Genomic DNA, 26,875 nt, shown 5'->3' with positions numbered 1-26,875 from the left:
ACACCTCACTGTTGCTTCTCCACATAAACCTGCCATTTCAATCACATCCCTTTTCCTTTTTTTAACCCTCCCAACCAATTGGCTATTTCCAGTCAGTTTAGCCTCTGCCTGATGGGTCACAAAAGGAAACTGCACAAAGGGAGGTGAGAGAGGAAAGGGGCTCGTAGGGGCAAAAACACGTTTTGGGATGCTGTAACGGCGGCTCAGAATAGCCCTCTTACGCAACAACAGACACACCTGCCGGACCCCGTGGACCTGCCATGAGGAGGACAGAGATGGATGGATGGACTAATGAATGGGCGGATAGGAGAAAGATGAAGACAGAGGAGAGACGCGAGTTGAATTGAGGTGCGAGGACGGATGAAAAGATGTTTTGATTCCCTGCTCTTTGAGCAAGCTCCTTAAATCCCCCTCCACAAACACGTGCGCACACACAAGAATGCACACACACAATTACCCAAAAGAGCAGACATCTGAACGGCTGCCTACCACCTTTGTGCAACGTGTGTAATGGCTTTGACCTGTGCCAAATCTTAAAATGGTAATTTCTTCCTTGACTTGCAACCGGCAGACAAGTTTATACGAGATCAAACTGGAATCGCGAAAAAAACGTACATCACGTGCGCCCTCGAAAAAAAGGCTGTGGAAACAACTTCGACGAGAGAGCGGGAACAAGACAATCGTTCACGTGACACGTCTGTGGTCACGCTTCCTAATAAACACATTGGCTCCAAACCTCTCTCAAGTCAACGATTTCCATCCCATCGCCTGCCCACCTGTCGGACCTGGGCCGCATCAATATGGAGATAACAGCCGAGACGTGAAACAGCTGAGTCATGAGAGAGACTGAAATGGAAAAGGTGTTTTGTCCAGGGAGCTGGCCCGACTGCTTATGTATAAGGTTCTAAAGCTGTACTCTTACACAGTGACAGCACAGCAGTACATGGTCGAATGGTCGAAGTACTTTTTTATGGATGGATGGTGCAAATGGATGGGGTTTTCTCACACAGGACAATGTCAGGAATGGATTTTAGATGATTACAGGGGCGCGTTTGAAAGTCAATATTGTATGCTGTGAATGACAACTTGGTCAATATTTTCTGAACTGTCTTGATGTGGTAAACCCCTAATTTTTTTTTCTCGTAAATTTGAGTTTTTCCTCAGAATATTACCCCCCTTCCCTACAGCTGTGGTAAAAACACACGCTAAAAATCAATAACCTATGGACAATTTAAAACCATGATCACAAACCTCCCTGCCTCAGTGTGTAACTGTTTTAACTGATTTTCCTATTGTCCTATTTATTTTTAACTTTTAACTTGTCTGTACCTCGACATCATTGTAAATGAGGACAACCTCAATGGTTCTTCGAGTTTAAAGAAAGGTTTGAATGAATGAATGAATGAATGAATGAATAAAAAAAAAAGCACCTACAATGGCCCCAATATGCCGCCGTAAAGACTTGAGTTGATAATGGCTTATAAGCACGTCACCTTTCAGGTTTTAATGTAACCATATGGAGGGTTTCAGTGTCATGACATCAGTCTGCCACTAGGTTTGCTGAGCCTTTGTCATTCAGCAACTCTGCCTCCTCTTTCACTCTCATGGCCATTCTTTAGCTCTCTCCTCCCTCTTTTCTCTCCCTCTCTCTTTCTCTGCCTGATTAACTCCCCCTTTCATTGATTTTAACCACTTCCTGCCTTTAGCCTCCTTCTTTAATTTGACTCGACCCTCCACCTCCCCCTCTTTCTGACGCTGCCCCCCCTCCCTCTGTGTGAACAGCGACCTTTGGCTCCATCTGGTCCTGAGCAGAGCCGCCACTTGACTGCTTTGCTGGAACCACCACAACAAAACGTTACTCCCAGACAATAGCTGGCAATAACAACCCTTCTAACACATGCTCCACTTAAAAACCTGCTTAGGAGTGAAGCTCTCTCTCTCCTGCACACGCACACAGCAGAGCAAAGTACACCATGGGAGGAAGAAAAACATTTTCATCCTCCCATTTCCTTCTCCTTGGGCATTTATTTGGCCAATTTCAGCAGATGCACCACCCAGTTACGACGCCCATTGCCAACCAAAATTCTAGCTGGATGTATTTTTAGAGCGAAACAATAAAAGAACAACTTCAACCCCTTCCGCTCCCTCTCATGCTTCGGCTCTCTTTTTTGCGCTTTGTTCTCCTTCAAAAGCCTTCGCTAAAGCATCTCTCATCTTGAGTGGAGTTCAAGGGGTTGTGTGGCTTGAGTAGGGTTTATATTTTTAGGAGGACCGCTGCACTCACACTGACTGACGCATTGCTCGTGTGCAGAATATCTTTTCTCAAGGAATGGAATCACACTCTGATTTTCTGTCTAAAATGAAACTACATTTGATACTGAAACATACCGAGATGTATGGGTATATACAGTATATAATGAAATATTCTGTCAACCCTTCTCACCTCCATCACATACATGCACATGCACACACACACACACACAGAAACATGCAATACTGTACCCACACACACTCATATCCAGCATAAAGACATTTCTCCTTCACTACAAGTAGCAATTTAAAACTTTTGAACTTCTTGCACTCTTCTCCTCTTCTTCCATTACTCCCATTACAACAGTCACAGCTGTAGTCTGGGTAGACTGGTGGTCAAGTGCACTATCCTGCCATGCACTTCAGCATGCACAGTTTACGTGTGACAATTAGTATGCTTTGTGTTTGGGAATACACCAGAGTCTGCCTGCACCGTCTCTGCATGAGATGTCTGACACTGGGAGTTGTAAATACCTCGTTCTCTAGGCGACTTGTACTTTGATGCCGCAACTGTGGAAAAATCTGTGTCCTGTTGTGTGTGTCTGAGGGAGCACATGTAAGTGTACGATAAAAGAGAGAACCACGGGAGGGATTCAAAGAGCGAGAGCAGTGGGGAGGAGGACTGATATAAAGCGAACAGGCGCAGCCATTGCCTCTTGCGGCTACCCCTCTCTTTTGTCCTCTCCCTCTATCCCCTCTATGCCCTCGATATGACTAAAGAGAAACACTGGAGCCCGTTTGATTCAAGACCCAGTGGTGCTGCAGCACTGACTAATAAGTACCATAGATGTGTGTGTGTGTGTGTGTGTGTGTGTGTGTGTGAGTGTGAGAGAGAGCGAGGGAGAGACACAGAGAGAGCGAGAGAGAGAAAGAATTCAAAAGAATACATATTGAATCACCAGGAGGCATTTTGTCATAGAGATGATGTGTGTGTGTGTGAGAGTTGGAGTTAGAAAGAAAGAGAGCGACACAAAGAGGGGAGATCGCTTATGAGTCTGTATGGCTGCACATTGCCATTCCACGTGTGGGCTGAATTCTGAATTTGGCTGAGGGAAACCGTCTGTCCGCAGCCCACTGGGTCACGGCAGGAGTGAGCAAAGGAGGCGAGGGATGGAAAGACTGGGAAGTAGGGGGACGGACAGTGAGGATGACAAGAAGTGAAGGAAGAGTGGGTAGAGGAGATGAAGATTAAGCAGCGCACAGCCAGAACCCTCCCTGGAGACCACTTAGTGCAACCAACCTTGTTCGCTTGTCCCAAGGCTACTGGAAATGTTGAAGTGGGTTTTAAAAGGCTTGGATTATAAAGGAGACCAGTACTGCGACATAGTGCTCAGTATCACACGTGAGTGGGGGTGACTCTGTGCTGGTATATGGTTGTGTGTGTGTGTATGTGTGTGTGTGTGTGTGTAGGTTTCCATGTCACGTTTTAACTCACAAGCAGATGATGTTTGCCAGGTTTATGGGCTCAGTTCTCTCCACCCTGTGCTGGCTCTCGCCCAGATGTGCAAACCTGCAAAAGCGCACACACACACACACACACACACACACACAATTAGACAAATACTCCTGCAAAATAAGGCAAAGATGACCAGTATTTGTACAGTATAGAATGTGTCTCTCTGCCACACTCCCCCTCCATCTTCAGCATGTGAAGAAATTAAATGAAATAAAATTCATTTCAAGGTCCCCGTTTTCTGCTTTTCGCTTCGTAGTTCGAAGTTGAGCCACACAAGTCTGCTGAGATCCGTTCTGTTCAGAGCACATCATAGAAAACCTTCCTTTATTTCCCTGTGGGCCGTTTTTCTCTCCCGAAATACAGGATAAGAAGCAATAGTTAAGCTTCCCCCCCCCTCTGGCTCTAGCTATGCTTTTTAATATTCATGCAATCATTAGTGGAGCTCTGAACGCAACTAAATATCTTTAGAGCCATGCCAGAGAATACAATACAGCACAAGAAACTGTTGCACAAAAATCTCTGCCCTCAATAATGTGTGGCTTTTTATTCTGATTATGTGCTGCTGAGATGGTATGAACAACATTCTTCACTATATTATGATTTGTACAGCGATTTTAATTACACTGTTTCACCCATTCCTCACAGCTGCATCTGGCATCTGATTCTCATATTAGAAACCAATATGACATATAGCAGCATGTGTTTGGTAAGACTAAGACAGTCTCAGCTTAAGTCATATTTCACTTTGGTTGGTTTGGGTTTTCCTTCGTACCAAGCATTCCTCCATAGAAGTTCATGAACAGTCAAAGTCAGACACAGGCTTCTAGGTGATCCATTATTTTAGGCTTTCATTCATTTTCAATAATAATGATAATAATACTAATGTGACACTTTAAAGTGTCTGGATTTTTTGTCTCAGTGCTGACCTCTATGGTACAGTGAATAACCCCTCCTCTCCTCACGTGCCTTTTTCACTTCAGAGCAAAGCTTTTTTTGGCTTACTGGCTCCACTTAGCGACTTGAGAGCTGCACATTTGCCGGCATCTACCGCTTTCAAACGGCTTCAGTAGTTTCAGTTTGCTGTGATCGCTGCAGTCTGAACAGTTCAGAGGAAAAGTCTTCTGGGAGTCGGGTAGGAGAGCTTCTGCGCTTCTGAATGCGGAGTTGTTTACTTTGTTTCACTCCCTAACATTCAGAAGCCCCTGCTGATATTTACTAGTCATGTTATGCTTAAGGAAAACAGACATATTACACACTGAACCTTTAAAAGGAAAATTCCACTCAGATCCCCTTACACTGTGATATATCATGAATTTGTGATGTTCAATGAGTTAGAATAAATTTTTGATGAAGAGTTACATAGAGTTAATATCAGCATAGTAACAGCAAGAGTTGCGCCCCTTACTCAAAACAACATGTTTTGTGGTTGCATTGCATTATGGACTATTGAGGCTGCTGTCGGTGGGGAAATTGGTCTCTCTTCCTCTTCTACGACGGGTTTCAAAATGGTGCAAAATGGTGAGACGAGAAAGAAGCCCTTGCTCTTTGATTCTGAGGTACTGACACCAAACCTGATGTTTACTGTTGATGTTTTAGATAGCTGAACATTTTCTGTTATTAAACTCCATTGTAGCTGCGCTGGAAATATCTTGACGTCACATTGTCTATGTTTGGCCAGTTATCCATGGTAATAAGAAAAATACACCGGCAAACAACAAAATGGGAAAACAAGGTACATCGCCAATTGACGTTTATCACAGTTGTTTTTTTTCAGGGTGGATTTTTCCTTTGTTGATTCCCATATGGAACTTGTGTGTTTTGTTTTCCCACTTCCACAGGGAGGTCAGAGTGCAGCGTCACCTACAGAGCAGCAGCCACTCCAGCTGGTAGGGATTCAGTGTTTTGCTCAAGGACACTTCAGCAGGGTGGATGCTTGCCAACATAGGGACTTGAACCTGGGTCCTCCATTTGAAGGGCCATCTCATACACAACGACACAAACCTTCTGCCCCAGTTGCAAAATCCTTGATACAGTATGACAACAATGAACACAAAAAATAATGACTGGGTCTACACTGCATACAAGAGGTATATATTACACCTGTTATTTTTAATTGGTTTATATAATGCAACTTCAAGTTAATGGTCCTGAAAGTGGTTCGCATTTAATTAACTCATACACATATATGTTCATACTTACACTCATTATTCTACCAAGGGGCAACATTGCTGCGAGGACATGGCCGTACACTGGCTACTAGAATAACACATACTGTAGGTCCAATTATCCTCAGCGAGTTAGGACAGCAGAGTGTGAGAAAGAGCTATTAAAGCTCCATCAAAGACACCTCGCCGAACGTGCAGTTCGCATCGAAAGAACAGGTGGTAACGTTCAGTCTGAGAGCCCAACAATGGCTATTTGCTGTAGCTCATCGATGTTATAGAGAGCAAACCAGGAGAAAAGGACAGAAGGAAACAGAAAGGACAGGTAGAAAAAGAAACTCGGGGGTGAAGGAGGAGAGAGCCGGACAAAGAGCGGTGAGGTCAGAAGTGTGATCCACATAGCAGGGCAGGAGCTGACAACGGCCCTTTTCCAAAATCACCCTTATCACCCTGAGGGGGGAGGGGGGTGATACTGAGTGCTCGTTCCTCCCTCTCTCTCTTGGGTACTGGGTGCATTGTCAGTATAAGGAAAGCATTTTCCTCAAGGCCAGGTAAATGGACAAAGGCAGTCAGAAAAAGTTCTTCCATTTAGGTGTTTTCTTCAACGTGACAAGCAATATGCCGACAGCTGAAGCTCAGGTGGGTATGAAGAGAGGACTAGACTACTTAAAACTGTGTGTGTTCATTTCTCTGACTTACGGAGTCCATCCTTAATGGATCTTTTATATGTACGCTGTAGCTCATACAATCTCATGCATGCACTGTGGATGTGTGGTGTCCAAACAGGCAATTTTGAGTTTTTGTTTCCATGTCTGGAATAAGCCTCTTGCTAATTATGAACGTGGTATATAGTGCGTCATGTGTCCTTTACCTCTCGTATATGAGCAGGTCATCCTCAGCAGGAAACTCTGCCAGATTGAGTCCGTAAGGCTCCCTGATTGGCTGCTGCTGCTGGAAATCCTGGGAACATCAGAGGGGAAAGGTCAAGGGTTTTAACAGACATTTTATTAAAACTATGACTGGACTGTCACATACAATACGCAGAGATACATGGGAGTGACATGTCAATAGATTGTGTGCCAAGGATTTAAATTCAAGACCTTTGCAGTAATTGGTCACACTTCTGTCCATAAAAATAAAAGGCAAAACGGAAATGGAACTTCTTCAAAATAGAACATGAAAGCTGCAGAGTGGCAGCAAGGTATATTTCACTCTCCTTCACCATCTGTCCTCAGTAAACCTACAAGGGCCCAGAGAAGCTCATTATGTAACAGCATGCATGGCATTAGCCTTAAAGCAGGCAGCTATGCCATCGCTCTCGCTTTGACTGTTTTCCAGCGCCACAGCGATATATTGGACATAACGCATTCAATTCTCACTCTATTTGTATTGATCCAGGCTGCAGGGTGTGGAGAAAGATGAGGGTGTTCCAGGACCATGTCCAAGAAACAGAAGCTGTGCACACACACACACACACACACACAAAGATACAGAGCCATGCACAAACACATAGGTGCATGTGTTTGTGGGGATACAAATGCATTGCAACAAATATATTGGTATATAAATAAGTATGAGAGCACATACATATGTGCGCACACACACACACAGCTGCCTATGCATACACCCACACGCATTCTGACTCTCTTCACACTCACGCGAGCACACATACAGCCAAACCGAGGGGAATATGAAATGAGCGAGTGTAATTACATGGCGAACACAGTAATGATCAGATGTTTAAATATTTTAACAGTTCTGTGTTCTGCCGGCACCCTGGCAATCCATTCTCGCAGACAGGCTCAGAGGCAGCGACACGAGACGCACGCATGGGAGCGCGTGTGTCCGACACGTGAGCCAGCCGTCGGCCCAGAAATATTCATGACCAGCCCCTCGCTCCGAGCCCCGAGAAGACGGAGAGAACACAGAAGGGAAATATACTCGAAATCGGCGAGGAGGAGAGAGGAATGGAGCAAGAGGGAAATCCTCAGCTACTGACTGTAAATGAGACCCTTGATGTTTTGATCTACACAAAGTATCTCGCGTAGGCATTGTCCAAATCAAACCACTGTTGGGATTTATTAAAAATGTATGCAAAAATCAATAGTTAAGTTGATTTTCTCTAATATTAGTCTGTGATACATGAAAAGAAACACATTTATAGCATCTATATAGTCTTATTCTTAATAGAACTAATAGTATTAATACTATTTTTTTTTTTTTCAAATTCTGTGAAACAACTGCATTGCAAATCCCAAAAAATATTTACAGTTTGAAAACCTCTTGGCATTGCTGTTTGGATTGAGTGAATGATTATTTACCCAGATTACATTAACTGAAAGGTGTTTTCTCTTTTCTCCGCAGCAATGGCCTCAGGGAAGGAGTAGTGGTGGTGGTGGGGGAGAGAGGTGTGCACACACACGCCACATGCTCAGATACTGTCTCTCTCTCACTCTCTCTATCTCTCGCACACACACACACACACACACACACACACAACTGGGAACTACTGAGCCATGGCGCATTTCCACTTGAGCAGTCTGGGGAGTCGAGAGCTTGTTGAATAGCATATCAGCAGTAGTTTTGGGGTGAGGGTAATCACTACTCTCCAATCGACAATTTCACTCCAAAACAAAATGTCCTTATCCAAAAATCCTTTAAACTTCCACACTGAAAGAGGATGAGAGAGAGAAGCCATGTATGTCATCCTCCTCATCATCTTCACAATTACAGACAAAGTGACTTCAACAGCAGGAGATGCCTGAGAATTCAAACGCTGTCAAGCGAAGAATTGCATGCCAAAGAAGTTAATTACCCACAATCCCCCGGTGCCTTGGACACCACGCATTCTCGACAGTGTGAGAAATGTGACTGCCTCTAGCTGGCTGCTTGGCTGCTGGGTCGCCAGCCAACGAGACACTTGGGCTTTCTACATGAACCTGTGCTGCATAAAATCTAATCATGATGGCGCCACGCAGCCCTTAAGAAGACAATTAGGGTTTTGGAGTACGGCTGTGACGTTTTTATGCCTCTCCTCACACACTACAAAGGATTTTTTTTCAGACTAACACCTTTTCAAGAGGATGTCATTTCCCAGTGCATTTTATCCATGGCTGCTGACACATTGACTTGCTATCTGTTGGTGATTACTGGGCTTATTCTCCCCAGTGTGGTGTGGAATCTGGGCCACTGGGGGCTGGCAAACCTGCAATCAGTCCACTTGGGGCATGAAATAGATACACTGATGAAGCAGTGAAGGATGCAGGGAAGCTGTAAAACACACACATTACAGCATGATATGTGTACAGAGGAGGTCAGAGAGAGGTATCAGCTAAGACAGCAGCAACAGGACCTGATATTTGTCCACAACAAGATATAGACAAACAGACAGACAGATATATAGACAGACAGATAGATAGATAGATAGATAGATAGATGGATAGACAGATTGATATAGGTCGTATAGGCTTGTCCCAATCACAAGTCATAACACTGGCTGAAAAAAATCCCAAACAACACACTTCAGCAGTACAGACAGATCTGTCTCTCTTGCCAAAAGGCGGAAAGGAATTGAGACTGAATAAGAATGCAGGCTCGTTAGATTTACTTCTTGTTTATTTCTCTGAAACCAGAACAGAATCATAACTAGATCATAATTAGTCAGTTCCCCTTTCGATGATTCAGTCGGTCTTTAATAAATTAAACAAACTTCCTTTTTTCTGGGCAAATTTTCTACTTTGTATACAATGTTGTCGTTTAGTTGAACATACTTGAGCCTAATAGGCCACCTGGGTGCCTTATATCATTCTGCCATCAGCAGTCACCAGCTGGCATCAAGAGGTTTTATCAGAGATCCATTTCTGGCCAACTGATATCCTACCTCTCCTCCCCTTTTACCCCCACAGGCCACATTCAATGGAAGATTAGTCAAACATACCTGTTGTCATGGCAACACAGAGGGAGAACTTAAATCATACAGGGACACATGACTCTTTTCTGTTCTGTGTGCGCATGTGTACAGAACTGGGGCCATTATGGAACATTGATTCAACCCAGTTTTGAGAACAAGCAACATCAAAATCATGAGTTCGGTTCAATCATAGCAAAAGTGTGCACACACTGTGTAAACAACCAGAGAGGGAGGATGAGAGAGAGGTCATCAATCATCTAAATTCAGCATCTCTCATTCATCCCTCCTGAGACCAGCATTAACACAAAACCATAACATTTTTAACTTCTGTTCTGTAAAACCCTGATCATGAAGCCGGTTAGGCTGACGTCAACTCTTCCCTTTGACGCAAACAGAAAGACAGAACTAATTTCTTCTGGGAGACTCGGAGGGGGATAGAGAAGAGGAGGAGAAAATACAATCAGAGGTACATGCTCAAATCTTATTTGCAAAATGCAAAGTGGTAATGCAAAATGAGTTTTAATGTCCAAAATGCGGGACTCTGCTTAATGTCAGGCAGCCAGCCTCAGCCCAACCTGTGCTCCGCGGTGACATTTCCCTGAGGTCTTCTGAGGGGATTACATATCCTTGAATCAGGAGATGATATAATTGGCTAGACAGGCTTTCCTTTTCTGCAAGTCACACAATAGGTCAAGAAGGCTTTGTAGTGATACAAATTTGTATTTTGTTTTCATTTTGTTTTACGCATCTATTCCATTCCTCACAAAAGTATTTTAAATCAGACTTGCACACTATATGATATTTCATTGTTGGGATGACTGCTTGTGCCAAATCACATTGTTAGAGCCATTTCTTTTCTTTAACTTTTTTATTTGAATAGTGTAGAGGAATAGAATCACCTGGTGGCCGAGTCCCTGTTTACACCAGACGGAACAGGAAATATAGGAAGCGAGCAATCACAGGGGCTTTGCCAGTAATTGATCCAGATGGAGGACGGCGGAGAGCGTAGTAGTTTTCAACCGTAAACGATCGGAAATAATGTAACTTTTGTTTTGTTATTTTGGTTACCTTTCGTGTTATTTGATTTACTCATTATCATATACTGAAAAGGCCTATTTCAGTTTTTTATTTAAATTTTGTGGAAAGCCTTTTTTTTTGTTACTTCGCAACTTCACCTGCTACTCCATTCATTCATCATCACCATTACGAATCATCAAGAATCAACAAACTGTGAGTAAACCAATTCAAGAAACGCGTTGAGAACATGTTTGGCGTCTATAACCATGCGGCATGTGGAAACTGGCCGCTACACACATTAATGTGTTCATTTGCTTGAGTTTGATGTGTGTGCAGTTGTCTTTGCACATATAAATCTATCCCCATGCATTGTTCATGTGTGTGTGTGTTTCTTCTCCATACCTCCTGCGTGCGGGTGCTCTCCCCAGACTCCGTCAGCAGTTTGATAGGGGTGGAGCGCTGGGACACGGCTCCGTCATCATCGCGGTCCTCCTCCGAGTCGTCCTCTGAAGTGCTGGAGATGGCCTCCTCGCTGGGGGGAGGAGGCGCACTGGCCGCAGTCTTCCTCTGGAGCACCGTCTCTTCCTTACTGCTCTTGTTGCTGCGAATGGGCACACGCGCACACACACACACGACAGGTGAACAAAAGAGAAACGAGTCAACATATCATTACCTATAACTAGGGTTGTCACGATACCAGAATTTCTAACTTCGATACAATACCCAGGAAAATATCGATATGTGATACCATTTTCGATACCACGGGGGGAAAAAAATGAATTTTCAATCTTTTTTTTTTTTTTAAATATTGCTTTCATGTTAAAATATAATTTTAACATGAAATCAATATTTTAAAGTTGTCTGAGATCAAACAACACATTTTTGATTGACAGGTGTCGATCGCCGTCATGATTTGCTCTTTTTTATTGAGGGGAGTGAGCTTATACTGCACAAGCATGTGAAACATCATATTGCAAATCCCGGTGCAAACGAGACAGACGGACAGACAGACTTTGCACTTACACAGCAGATTACCCCGCTCTAGTCATCAGCCTATCAGAACACTTTTAACTTGTTGAAGCAGCAGATACCCAACAATGATAGGGAAAAATCAGCAGGGCTAGAATTAGTGGATTATTATTGACAGAATGATTTTAATCGGACATTTCAACATCCGGTCGAGTCTTCTGACCGGACCCGGACAATGCATCTGAAAACCGGACAGTCCGGTCGAAAACCGGGCATCTGGCAAACCTGCTTGATAACGATAGCTAGCTCTGTAGCTAACGTTAGAGGAGAAATAATGGGCTATGCCCTGATGAAGGCTGTGTGGCCGAAACATGTTGGCTTGATTTTATCTGTTCTACCATGAACTAGCCTTTCATTAAAGCTTTTTAATCATATGAAGAGTGCCTTGGATTTGCCTTTTTTTTGACAATTCTTGCTTTTCCCCTATTTTTTGACCAAAGAGCACCTTCTTACAGTAGTGTTTACCCATCTTAGAACGCCATAGCCCTCCTATTAGTATCCTTTTTGGAGAAATAATATGTTTGATTTTTCATTAAGAGAAAGCACTGCTGGTATCGATACTGTTGGAAATGAGTATTGTATCTGTTGCAATTTTTTAGTATTGATACTTATCAAAGTATCGATACTTTTGACAACCGGACCTATAACATATAGCATTTTGGCTGCCATTTTAATTTTGAAGATTCTTTGCATTCCTATTTTATTAGACAGTATATAATTTAAAATTCAGCCAAGCCGTAAACTCTGTCCAACGCCCACCTTGAACAAGCTTAACTCAATGCCAAGAAAGCGAACACAGCTCAGATGGGGTGCCAGCTCTCACTCAGATGAGCTCATCTGAGCTGGGGTGCCAGGGCCCACAGCTCCTCCCACAGGACTCCTTGGAGGCTGTGCGGTGCACTGGAACACACCTTTTTGAAAATGGGGACCATCACCCCCTGTCTGTCAATCCAAATCCACTGTTCCCGAAATCCACAAGACGTGTCAACCACAGCACCCCAACCATATCCAGAGTGATCCCGAGTGTTCAACATTTCAGGATGGATCTCATCCACCCCTGGCGCATTGCCACTGAGGAGCTTTCAAATTACTCCAGTGACCTCTGCCAAGTAGATTGCAGGTGTCTTGTTGTGGTGGAGAGAGCTGAGCCACAAAGCAAAGCTCTCAGTTAACCAGTCGAGTTTTGTTCCGACCCTCACCTATGGTCACAAGCTCTGGGTAGTGACAGAAAGAATGAGCAATCTGGGAGGGAGGACCTCAGAGTCAAGCCACTGCTCCTCCACACTGAGAGGAGCCAGTTGCGGTGGTTCAAGCACCTGGTAAGGATGCCCCCCGGGGTGCCTCCCTTTGGAGTTATTTCAGGTATAACCGACTGGGGGAAGATGCCGAAGCATTCCCAGGAGGGACTGCATCCTCCAGCTGGCCTGGGGGCACCTTGGGATCCCCCAGGAGGAGCTGGAGGAAGCAGCTGGGGAAAAGGACATTTGGGCTGCTCTGCCTGCCCTGTTGCCACCATCACCCTGACCCGGCTAAACTGCTAGAAAATGATGGATGGATGCTTCATCCTCTCAGTGAGAATAATGATACTGTGTGTGTGATGTGTGAGGTTTCAAGGCCAGGGAGTCAGATCAGCGCAAGCTGTCACACATATGACTGACAAGCGGACAGCCTAATGCAATGACCCACACATGCAACCTTAACACACATGGTGCATCAGAGGCCCCCTTTACACCTGGCAGTAACATCAGTCTTGTATTCAGTTTGTGTCCACCTAACTTTTAGCTAGATTACATTTACACCTGCCGTTAAAATGCGCCTCATGCATCCGCACTGGGATCGGATTTCTCTTTTCCTCACCAGATTTTCATGTACGTCTCTTCCTCTTGTAATATTTACATCTTTTAAATTTGACAGATACCTTGTTAAATACCTTTAACAATACATTTTTGGTAGTATGTTACTGCCCAAGCTGCCTGTTTGTTTTGCTTGTGCTTCCCAGCTGGATCCCTGCACAAAACTTGATTTCCATTAACACAGTTCCTATATGCGGACTGAAAACAGGTGGCAATTACAGTACTTTGTAAATTAGTTCAAATGCGTCTCTCACCACCTCCGGAAGTGGTCAGAGAGGCTTTGTATTCTTCATTGTGTCTTGAGTGCATTTACACCTGGATTTTATGTGTTTTTACTGTTAGATGTGTGTGTTCAAATGTGCATTTGTTGTATGTGATCTGCAAATACAAAGGTTACACTTTTATTTGCAACATTTCATGGTTTTCGCAGGCTTTTCGATATGTCGTAATATCACTTTGGGCCTGGGTTTTATTCAGTTATGAGGGATTTAACACTCTTACAATATCTAAAAAAAACATAAAAATATCTAATCACTTTGTTAACATACATGAGGCACCTGGAATGCAATAGTGGAATTAATTCAGAAACCTCAGGCAAGCAAAATATACAAAACACATGGGGTATTTTTTTCTAGATGGTCAGAAATTAACACTTTGGGCCGCCCAAGAGTTAAGTATACATGGAAAACCTTGCAGTGAGGCAGAATGCTGCAGTGGTCAGGTGTATAGCCTGGAGCTCTTCTACAATAACACAGACAGACAATTATATATCACAAGAACATGGAGGTTCTAACTTATATGTATATGATATATGATATATATGATGTATATGATATATGCGATATGCGTGCAGCTTGTTCCAGGTATAATGGGGAAACAATGCAAAACATCAATTCCAGTGTTGAAGTAAATGACGAGCAAATAAAGGGGAGCTGAGGAGAATGCTTTCTGTTTGCATACCAAACATCTGAACAATGAGCTCTCAGCAAAGACACATTTTTCCTCCAACACTTAACATTCACAGGAGCAGAAAGTGCTTCAGAATAACAGCAAATAGAGAAAGATCATTGTGTGCTTGTGTATGAAACGTGCCCAAGTAACTAATTGCATTTATTCATGTTACTGTAATTGAGTAGCTTTTGTGTACTTACTTTGTGTACATGTACAGTAATTTTACTTTTATTGAAGTACAATTTTATTGTTTTACTGTACTTACTGTACATTTTAAATCACATCCATTGCAGAGTACACAGAGTACAAGAAAAGTACAAGAAAAGTAATCTGGCTTTACTTTGTTTTAGAGCTGCAACGATTAATCAATTAATCGATTAGTTGTCAACTATTAAATTAATCGCCAACTATTTTGATAATCGATTAATCGGTTTGAGTCATTTTTTAAGAAAAATAAGTCAAAATTCTCTGATTCCAGCTTCTTAAATGTGAATATTTTCTGGTTTCTTTACTCCTCTATGACAGTAAACTGAATATCTTTGGGTTGTGGACAAAACAAGACATTTGAGGACGTCATCTTGGGCTTTGGGAAACACTGATCGACATTTTTCACCATTTTCTGACATTTTATAGACCAAACAACTAATCGATTAATCGAGAAAATAATCGACAGATAAATCGACAATGAAAATAATCGTTAGTTGCAGCCCTACTTTGTTTATGCACTTAATTTTGTAATTTTCAAATTTTCAAAAAACAAAACAAAACAAAATCAAGTTTGAACTGTGTCCTCTCATCCTTTTAGAATTGCATGGAAAAGATCACATGTACCAATGTTCTCTTTTATAAAAAGTACATCTTAGAGTACATCTTAAATGAGCTACTATTTACTTTTACTTAAGTAGATTTTTAAACATTATTGTGCTCTTTCCACCACTGCATGTGCTTAATAATTCAAAGTGCTGCCTGAGAGCTATAGTAACTGAAACTGTCTCAAGACTTAAATATCCTTTATGATATTCGTTTTAAACATTCTTTAACTTGTCTCCTCCCTTTCAACTTCATCTCCTCGTCATGACACTAGTGGATTTACGAGGTGAAACCATACAATAACCAAGCTATTGCATGTATTCACTTACTCATACTCAGTCTATTTGATGTAAAGAGTAGTATAATTTTGTACACTCAGTAAGTGTACCATTTGCTCTATATGCGGGATACAAATGTGATACAAAATGGCAACCTCATTTTCAGGAAAACAATAGCATTGGGGCATCATGATTAACAAGAAGTGTCTGAATGTGTTTGCACGTGTAAATGTGCGAGTTTGTGTGTGTGTGTGTGTGTGTGTGTGTGTGCATGCATGTGTGCGTGTGTGTTCATTTTAAAAATGTATGCGCACACAGTGCTCATGGCAGGTGAATTCACTGCTGAGAGTGTTATCAGGAAAAACAGGAAAGAGCTTTGTTTTTGGTTACCTAAGGACACGGTGTAAAATGAAGCATGCGTATGAGGACACGGTGACACCAAACAACAGGTTTTATTACACAACAAAACATACACTCAAATGCACTTACCCCAGCACTGATTTCCCTGTCTCCTCTGGCTTGCGTACAGTGAAGGGGCTTGGATCCACTCCTACTGTCTTGGGCATAAACTCCCTTTACATACAAAGAAAAGAAGTAGTAGTTTAGATAAATAAAGTAGTTAAATAGACTCTTAGCTAATACCATTTATCCCATTTGAAGTGTTTTTCATTAACCAAATTTGGGATCATTTTCCAATTTCCTTTAGAAATTTCTTTAGAAGCTAAACCAATTTATATTTGGAACCATTGATACCATTTATGGAAACATTCGAATTTCATATAGTGATTGAGTGATTCATTATTCACTATATAATTCATGTCACCTTTAATTAAAATTAAAAGGTATTTCAAACTGATTTAGAATCTGTAAGCTTATGCAAAAGACGCAGAGGCACGGCTAAGTAAAAAAAAAAAACAAAAAAAAACAACAAAAAAAACTCCCCTGCTTGCATCCAATCCATGTAGATCTATTTTGTGGGGTTTTTTTTGCCTGTCATGATGTTAACCATGTCAACTTTTACATATTTAGGTGTCTTCGCTGTCAGCACACTTTAAAATGATGACTAACTTTTTGATGCTAACTGATAATGACTTTTGGTTGGACAATTTAACATGAATGAATGAATGAATGAATCAAATAACTAATTCTTAGCTATTCAGAAAGTTATACAACAGCAGACTCAAGAGTTTTACCCTGCAAAACATAATAAATGTTCCACTGAAGAAAAAGGACGTAGGAAGAAAACACTGACTACAAACAAAAACTCAGAGAAGGAACCCCCCAAAAAAAAGAGTCAAAATAGTGCGAGTGTGACTTGTATTTGTGTGCAGCCACCTTGCAGAGTTGGTCATGGCGATGCAGAAGGTGTCGTCAAAGGAGGTGAGTTCATAAGGCTTGAAGAACTCTGTGTAGATGTCGATGCTCTCCTCATAGCGGTTCACTTTCTTCACGTTCATCTTCTTCATGTTGTCTTCACAGGGGACTGCACACACACACACACACACACACACACACACAAAAGCAGACATTGACACACATAAATAGACAATCCACACACTTAAAAAAACAAACCAGAAATGCTATTGACATATGCACACAGACAAACCTATGGCTGTATTGAGCCTCACTGATTACAGCACAATTAGGACACTTTCAGAAAATGGGTCAAGGTACTAATCTCTAGCCTGTTACATAATTGCAGATGTTGCATCAACTGATACCTTCGTCGTAGGCCACAGGCAGGTAGGATAGGATTCCATCTGACCACCAGAATGTGTAGCTGGAGAGAGACAAAATATACAAATGCATTAGCACTTCTGAAAAAACTTTCCAGTGAGTGATGTATATTCAGTACACCTGCACAGACTCCCCCAGGACATCAACATAACCTAGATATGAAAATTGGCTGAGTAGGACCACCTACAACACCTGAACACATCAGCCTTTTATTCAATATGACCAATTTGGGTGAATACTGTGTGCTACTTTGGCGAATTCAAGAGAGGAAGCAGCGTGTGGCCACAGAACTGAACTCAATTCCAGCCATGCTAATTTCTTGGAATAATGGCTGAGCTTCCCTGGCCCATTGTGGCTGCATAAACTAGTAGTCTGCAGAGGCAATCAGGGTCTGGTATTATGCAAGCACGAAGACAATGGAAAGCACAAAGCCCATATGCTTGTACGCACACACATGCACAAATAACAGAGACAAAACTAGGTCAAAACTTGGTCAAGAAATACGAGAGTGTCAAAGAGTGACAGATAGTGAAACGGTGCCCTTTACTGCATGTCATCTCCTCTCTCTGCCCTGTCTTTCCTGTTCCGCGCTACTGTGACTTTCCAATAAAGCAGAAACGGCACAAAAAAAAAAAGAGAGGGAAAAAGCATAACATAACGTTAACATAACGTTAACAAAGTTAACGGCACAAGGCGCAGGGTGCACAGGGCGTGGCCAACGACTTTTGGTATTTTCGTGGGCAGAGGCATGTGTACATTCCCTTTAAAAGCAGTGCCTCCCCGCCACGATGTAACGACAGATTCATAACGGAAAGGAGAGTCCAGACCGGCTTCTTCCAAGAGGAAACTGATGTTCTTCAAAGAATACATTGTTTGTGATTGCTTGCCCAGTTAAGCCCAGTACATAGAGAGGAAAAGAACACCTTCCCATACAACCTCCTTTGGCAGTACCATAAAGATTTTCCACTAACAGGTTGATTCTATTGTTAACAAACAGCCCTGAAAGCTTCTGGCTTTGAATCCCTTACAAAGGCTACCATGTGACAGCAAAGGCAATGACAGAAAACTTGCCATGAACCTGCACTCTCACGTGAACAACCTAGTCACCCCTCGCAGACTTGTGAAGGCTGGCCTACCCATTTCAGAATCACAGGTGCAGGTGCTAATCTTGTGTGAGTGATCTCCCACTGAACTATTCAGTCAGCACAAAGACAAACACACACATACGGTATTTGAAGAGCGCAAAGGCAATTGCGCACGGTGTGTGTGTGTGTGTACCTGCGTCTCTCTTGGGGCAGGGCCATGGTGCTCCTCTGATGCAGGTAGAAGTCAGTGGGCAGCTCCCACAGGTGCGGCTTGGACTCTGATGGCTGGTAGACTTGGAGAAACAGGTTGATGGCATCCTGCCTGTCAGCGTCTGGGAGAGCAAGGAGCGAGAGAGGGAGCAAGAGGAATGAGACAAAAGAGTGGTAAGAAATATATAAAGAAAATCCATATATGGCTGAGATGAGGTGAGGAAAAGTCAATCAAGCGAGAAGTTTACACCAATAAATTGAAGTGAGAGAAAACATTAGAAGAATGAGGTTGAATCATTGAGTTTGTCACTTGTTAAGTTTAATAAATTGGTCCCTTTGAGTTAGCTTAGCATACTGCCAATGATATCAAGCAGCATACCAACATGACTATCAAATCACACTCCCTCATAAGCTGAACTTTAAAGTGCAACCTCCCACAAGATGCAGTGCAGCAGCCGCTCGTGTTGAAGACGAATGAGTAGAGAAAGATAAAGAGGATAATTAATTAAATGTAGGAAAAGATGAACACACTCAGCTCTAGGGCCTCTTCACATGAACAGGAGACTTACCAGCAAAAACTATTACACTATTAAACACAATACAACAATAATAATAACTAGAAAATTTCAGGAAATTTTGAGTGTGCCTGCTGCTTGGTGCGCATCTCCATCCCTCGCACACACACAAACACAAACAGTATGACAGTATTAAACAGTATTAACTGTCCACCTAGCCAATCACGGGCAGGTGTGACAATTTCTGCCCAGAGACCGAGTCACTAGTTGCTATGGATACAGGCCCCCCTGTGGCGGGAAACTTTGAACTAATGTTTCATTAGCACTCACAATAAGCCAAGACTGTCCCCGAACAAATCCCTGTATCTCGAAAAGTAAAGCTCGCATCGAAAATGTTTTTTCACTTTGAGCGTCCCAAGACTTCACTGGCGACACTGATGTATGACATGTGTCTGTATGATTTAAACTAAAGGAGCTGTGATAAAATATATATCACCTTCTTTTCTTCTTCTCACTCTGGGTTTGAGCGGTCAAATTACATGGAAGCGGATGGGAGTGTCGGACAGCACTCCCTGCCCTTTTGGGCGATTTATTCAAAAACCGTGGGTCCTATTTCAATGGAAGTAACATTGGGTGAGAGAGGACAAAAATGCCTACAATTTGGTGTATAAATCTTGCTTGTAGAGTGGAAGCTGTGGGACTAAGATGATAATGTTTGGAAGATTTCTGATCAAACTTGAAGGCGTGGAGCTAGAGTGTGTGACGACATCACGTGCTCTAGGTCTGAACATTCCGCGCAATACACACCCATTATAAAATCTGAAACTGTCCAAAAGTCGTATAAAACGTAATCTGCGATTGCGTAAAAACCGTAGTAGCTATTGAAAAGTGTTCAAAGTCTTGTGACCCGTGTAAACTTTTAATCATGTTTCTGCGACAAAGTATGACCGAGTGGCGTGGCTCCAAAGAGGGGCCGATTTGATGAATTTGTGCGATTTTTTTTCCGATTCTCCATTCATTTCAATGGGCCGAAAATCGCACGTTTTCGCACTTTGTGCGAAAACTTTACGTACAATCTCTAAGAAAAGTCATAGCACTTGATTCCCGTTCAAGGCGCACGTTTTGATGTATTTTGAGGGGTGTCGCGGCTACGCTGCGAGACTAGTTACATACCGAAGTTTTGCAAGGAAGAATAATAAAAAGAAAAAGAAAAATAATAAGTATGAGCAATAATAAGAATGTGCTCCTTTGCTTTGCAAAGCAGGCACACTAATAAGTATGAGCAATAATAAGAGTGTGCTCCTTTGCTTTGCAAAGCAGGCACACTAATAAGTATGAGCAATAATAAGAGTGTGCTCCTTTGCCTTGCAAAGCAGGCACACTAATAAGTATGAGCAATAATAAGAGTGTGCTCCTTTGCCTTGCAAAGCAGGCACACTAATAAGTATGAGCAATAATAAGAGTGTGCTCCTTTGCCTTGCAAAGCAGGCACACTAATAAAAAAAATAATAAGTATGAGCAATAATAAGAGTGTGCTCCTTTGCATTGCAAAGCAGGCACACTAATTAAGTATGAGCAATAATATAAGTGTGCTCCTTTGCCTTGCAAAGCAGGCACACTAATAAGTATGAGCAATATTAAGAGTGTGCTCCTTTGCCTTGCAAAGCAGGCACACTAATAAGTATGAGCAATATTAAGAGTGTGCTCCTTTGCCTTGCAAAGCAGGCACACTAATAATAATAAGTATGAGCAATATTAAGAGTGTGCTCCTTTGCCTTGCAAAGCAGGCACACTAATAAGTATGAGCAATAATATAAGTGTGCTCCTTTGCCTTGCAAAGCAGGCACACTAATAAGTATGAGCAATATTAAGAGTGTGCTCCTTTGCCTTGCAAAGCAGGCACACTAATAAGTATGAGCAATATTAAGAGTGTGCTCCTTTGCTTTGCAAAGCAGGCACACTAATAATAAGTATGAGCAATAATATAAGTGTGCTCCTTTGCCTTGCAAAGCAGGCACACTAATAACAAACATGTTTGCAAAGTGGCGCTGGGCTGTGGGAGGGTGCCAAGATAATCTTTGTGTGTGTGTTTAGCGTGTGGCCCAGCTTGGTGCTATCTAATCCACCCCCCAACTGCGTAGTCACATGCCTGCTGCTCTAACAGCCATGTTAGATAATTAGACAGTAAATTAGGGTCTATGGCTTTAATTACTGACACGGGTAAAAAGAAAAATAATAATAAGTATGAGCAATATTAAGAGTGTGCTCCTTTGCCTTGCAAAGCAGGCACACTAATAATAATAATAAGTATGAGCAATAATAAGAGTGTGCTCCTTTGCCTTGCAAAGCAGGCACACTAATAAGTATGAGCAATAATAAGAGTGTGCTCCTTTGCCTTGCAAAGCAGGCACACTAATAAAAAAAATAATAAGTATGAGCAATAATAAGAGTGTGCTCCTTTGCATTGCAAAGCAGGCACACTAATTAAGTATGAGCAATAATATAAGTGTGCTCCTTTGCCTTGCAAAGCAGGCACACTAATAATAATAAGTATGAGCAATATTAAGAGTGTGCTCCTTTGCCTTGCAAAGCAGGCACACTAATAAGTATGAGCAATATTAAGAGTGTGCTCCTTTGCCTTGCAAAGCAGGCACACTAATAATAATAAGTATGAGCAATATTAAGAGTGTGCTCCTTTGCCTTGCAAAGCAGGCACACTAATAAGTATGAGCAATAATATAAGTGTGCTCCTTTGCCTTGCAAAGCAGGCACACTAATAAGTATGAGCAATATTAAGAGTGTGCTCCTTTGCCTTGCAAAGCAGGCACACTAATAAGTATGAGCAATATTAAGAGTGTGCTCCTTTGCCTTGCAAAGCAGGCACACTAATAAGTATGAGCAATATTAAGAGTGTGCTCCTTTGCTTTGCAAAGCAGGCACACTAATAATAAGTATGAGCAATAATATAAGTGTGCTCCTTTGCCTTGCAAAGCAGGCACACTAATAACAAACATGTTTGCAAAGTGGCGCTGGGCTGTGGGAGGGTGCCAAGATAATCTTTGTGTGTGTGTTTAGCGTGTGGCCCAGCTTGGTGCTATCTAATCCACCCCCCAACTGCGTAGTCACATGCCTGCTGCTCTAACAGCCATGTTAGATAATTAGACAGTAAATTAGGGTCTATGGCTTTAATTACTGACACGGGTAAAAAGAAAAATAATAATAAGTATGAGCAATATTAAGAGTGTGCTCCTTTGCCTTGCAAAGCAGGCACACTAATAATAATAATAAGTATGAGCAATAATAAGAGTGTGCTCCTTTGCCTTGCAAAGCAGGCACACTAATAAGTATGAGCAATAATAAGAGTGTGCTCCTTTGCCTTGCAAAGCAGGCACACTAATAAGTATGAGCAATAATAAGAGTGTGCTCCTTTGCCTTGCAAAGCAGGCACACTAATAAAAAAAATAATAAGTATGAGCAATAATAAGAGTGTGCTCCTTTGCATTGCAAAGCAGGCACACTAATTAAGTATGAGCAATAATATAAGTGTGCTCCTTTGCCTTGCAAAGCAGGCACACTAATAAGTATGAGCAATATTAAGAGTGTGCTCCTTTGCCTTGCAAAGCAGGCACACTAATAAGTATGAGCAATATTAAGAGTGTGCTCCTTTGCCTTGCAAAGCAGGCACACTAATAATAATAAGTATGAGCAATATTAAGAGTGTGCTCCTTTGCCTTGCAAAGCAGGCACACTAATAAGTATGAGCAATAATATAAGTGTGCTCCTTTGCCTTGCAAAGCAGGCACACTAATAAGTATGAGCAATATTAAGAGTGTGCTCCTTTGCCTTGCAAAGCAGGCACACTAATAAGTATGAGCAATATTAAGAGTGTGCTCCTTTGCTTTGCAAAGCAGGCACACTAATAATAAGTATGAGCAATAATATAAGTGTGCTCCTTTGCCTTGCAAAGCAGGCACACTAATAACAAACATGTTTGCAAAGTGGCGCTGGGCTGTGGGAGGGTGCCAAGATAATCTTTGTGTGTGTGTTTAGCGTGTGGCACGTGTTTAGCGCGTTGTCCAGCTTGGTGCTATCTAATCCACCCCCCAACTGCGTAGTCACATGCCTGCTGCTCTAACAGCCATGTTAGATAATTAGACAGTAAATTAGGGTCTATGGCTTTAATTACTGTCTGCTACTCAGTAATTTATCTGGGTAATTTACAGCCTGAGATTCATTCATTAAAACATGAGGTAAGAGAAAGAGAAAAAGTGGTTTCACAAGATGTATTATGAGTTAATTGCATGGAGTGAAATCAGCCAATAATCAGCAATGCACAAGGGCAATGCTTTTTCCCCTTTCCACTGGTCTTCAACGCAACTTCTACATTCAACTTTAATCACTCCAACTATTCAGAAGGCCGAAAAGCACAAGACAGTGTGTATCCAAAATGTACTCGTGTGTCCAAAATGCATTTGTGAACAAGAGAGAAGTTGTTAAAGAGTCTAACATAACAAATTCAAGGTGGAAAAGCAGGCTTCATTTACTATGAAGAACCAAAGGATCACTGGCTCGTATAATTCTGTAATACAAAAATTGGAACTTTGATACATCAAAACAAGGGTCAAATAGATGGTCTATTTGACCCTTGTTTTGATGTATCAAAATATATTGTTGGATGGCAGCAGCTGTTTTAGATGGGGCAGCAATCTTGGTTGCATTGAATTGCAATACACAAGGTATCATGAGGGAGAAAAATCAAAACAAACACACAAAAGGACTGCCCACCCACCCTTCCTCCCCATGAGGACTTACCCACACTAAGTGCAGTGACCCACAAAAACTCACAAATGTGCTTAAGGTGCATTGAAATTATGACTTGTGCACCATGGCCCTTCTCTGCCATCACCATCGTCTGAATTCTTGTCAAACAAAATAAAAAGCTTGGGAATAAACCATTCGCAGAATTAAAATATGAAACATCAGTTTACATAGAGAACAGTACGTTTACAGAGCTTTTGTGTTGTGCTGATATTTTACTTGTATACAATTCATGGAAATTAAGTAAAAGTTTGATTATTAAACCTCAGCTATGTTAGTTTAGTAGTCTCCTGACGATGCCACAACAACACCAGTCATTTCAGTGAGTCATCCCATGCCTTTCAACATTCCAAAGTAACTAGGAGAGGAGTGTTTTGTTGTTGTCAACCCACAAGATGCGTTCATCAGGAGCCAAATTTATGTCAGTCAGCCCATCAGTCAGTCAAACGGTGCTCTCTCTCTTCATCAAAAAATATTTTTTGCCTGTGAATATTTTAGTAACAACTGGACTGAGCTAGCAGAGCTGCTTTTTGCATAACACGTTCAGAATTTAGCCCAATGCTAACAAAACAGCGGTCTCTCACCTGTATTGTGAACCTTGTTTGCCTAGTGTTCATATATGTATGTTTTGAAACTGCAGAGGCTAATTTATGTTGAAAAAAAACATATTTGTTGGCAAATATTTTAGTTACAGCTAACCTTGTGTAGCAATATAGTATAGTATAGCAATATAGAGTGGATCTATTCTTGACAACACATTGGTGAATGATGTGATTATCCTGATTATTCCAGGACTGCAATGACTACAGCAACAGTTGATGCTGCACACCTAGCTATGCACCATGGGACTGGACAGCATCTGTACTTGTTCGTTTTTTCAATGGGGAAAATTTAAGATCAATTTTCTGATTACCCCTAAGAAATCAAATTTAGCAGAGAATCTCAAAAGACGGATAGTACAGAGTGTTCTAGTTCAAGAAGGACCAAGTAAAAAAAGGCTGTAATTAGAGTTTTTCAATTCAGTCACATTGCCCTGGCTAAGGGTGGCCGCTGGAGACTTGCGAATTAGTAGCTAGGCTACTAGGAAATGGAAATGTGATCGGGGGTAAATGTATGAAGATCTTACAAGGGCATGAGTAGTCATGCCCTTGTAAAGGACACCTTGACAGCAGACAGTAGCTGGTACTCACACTAATGGTTTAGGAGCTGCTTTTTTGCTTTTCTATATTAGGCATTTTATTCTTATTCGGCTCCCCTGGTGAGAGGATAGGTGTAATCGAGCGTCATCATTACAGTCATCTTGCTCAACCGCTACAGGTTAGGAGTTCATCTGGGTCACAGCATTATTGAGCATGTGGGTCACAGTACTGTATGTAGAGGGTCATAGTCTGTGTGTGTGTGTGTGTGTGTGTGTGTGTGTGTGTGTGCGTGCACTGCATTATGGGTATCACTCAACAATAGTCTGGATCAACAATGTGCTATTTCCTGGCTCTGCTCTGCAATCAATCAACGATGGCATTTTTCAAAATGAAGTGAATGACAAGAGTCAAAACTGAAGAGCCAGAGAGGAGGTCAGTTTACTGGGTCAGGTACCATGTCTCTATTCATCTGGCTTGATACACAGTGAGACCCCCCCCCCACACACACACACACATTCATATTCCTCCTCACACACATAAGCACATGCTTGTGTACACTCACACACATTTTCATAGACACACTGTATCCAAGCACTAACTGGGGTACCATTTGGCATTACTGCCAACACATAAAAACACATCGTACAGTCACTTTGTCAAGTAGTGATGAGCAATTAAGTCTTTGTTACAAAGGGGGATAGAGATAGATAGATAGATAGATAGATAGAGAGAGAGAGAGAGAGAGAGAGAGAGAGAGAGAGAGAGAGCAGCATCAATTTAGCTAAATTAAACCTCAAGATAACATGGGAAATCAAATATCCGCAATATCGCTCAAATTACACCCCAGAAAAGCAAGCTCACCATTAACAATGAATGAGATGAGAATGAATCTGATAATTTATTAGGATGACAAAAAAATATGTCACTAAATTTCCTTTGAAAGCATTGTTTCCCGGCAGCCACTTGCCTCAGGGAGCTATGCTGAATGAGAGCTGTGTGCTCAGCTGCAGATGTTGCAGTGCCATGGAGGGCTGTGGACACCAAAGCATTTTGTAACTGCGTGCTTGAGACACATTGGAGGCTTAACAAAAGGTTTGTATTCAGTCTTATTAAAGTAAAACGATAAAAAAATGAATCAACTAGTTTTGTATGACACAGTGCCCTCGGCTCCAGGTGAAGTGCCTTGCTTATTTTTCCACGTGCCAAACTAAAACAAATACTCTATTTTTAGGAAAGGAACAACCTAACAACAGCGAGAATTGATACCTTGCACTTTTCAGTGTCTTTCAAAATGGAGCGCAGCTTATTTTAGCTTTGTTTTAACATTCAGAGTTCATGCTGCTGACGATTTCAACTGAATACAAGTTTAAATGTAGTTACTGAGATATGGCAAGGCAAAGCTAGGCCGTCTGTAAGCTCATTCAGTTTACCTCAATAGCTGTAGCTCTGTTTCTTAGCTTTACGACGCAGAATTTTATTTGCTCGCATATTGAACATATTGTGTCAATGTGCCATGAGACATCAAGTCAGCTTTGTGAATAATTTTCTTTTACTCAAGAACATATATATACTGAATATACTGAGAATTATATGAG

The 26,875-nt window shown here is 41.9% G+C and overlaps 1 protein-coding gene across 1 annotated transcript in view; it reads right to left on the bottom strand.

Annotated features, from left to right (window-relative positions):
* Positions 1-26,875, bottom strand: part of fig4a (FIG4 phosphoinositide 5-phosphatase a) — a 59,925-nt gene that overhangs the window by 5,102 nt on the left and 27,948 nt on the right. The window contains exons 17-23 of the mRNA XM_071532274.1: positions 18,792-18,930; positions 17,498-17,556; positions 17,112-17,259; positions 16,266-16,349; positions 11,258-11,456; positions 6,800-6,879; positions 3,746-3,820 (exon numbers count right to left, since the gene is read on the bottom strand). Of these exons, the coding sequence (XP_071388375.1) occupies positions 3,746-3,820; positions 6,800-6,879; positions 11,258-11,456; positions 16,266-16,349; positions 17,112-17,259; positions 17,498-17,556; positions 18,792-18,930 (784 nt within the window). The remainder of the gene's footprint in view (positions 1-3,745; positions 3,821-6,799; positions 6,880-11,257; positions 11,457-16,265; positions 16,350-17,111; positions 17,260-17,497; positions 17,557-18,791; positions 18,931-26,875) is intronic.

This window comes from Centroberyx affinis, unplaced genomic scaffold (genome assembly GCF_046629955.1).
Source record: "Centroberyx affinis isolate AG114_WGS23_722 - 3 ecotype Tasmania unplaced genomic scaffold, CSIRO-AGI_Caff_v1 ptg002183l_1, whole genome shotgun sequence".
Taxonomy (NCBI): domain Eukaryota; kingdom Metazoa; phylum Chordata; class Actinopteri; order Beryciformes; family Berycidae; genus Centroberyx; species Centroberyx affinis.
This window is presented reverse-complemented; position numbering and strand designations above follow the sequence as displayed.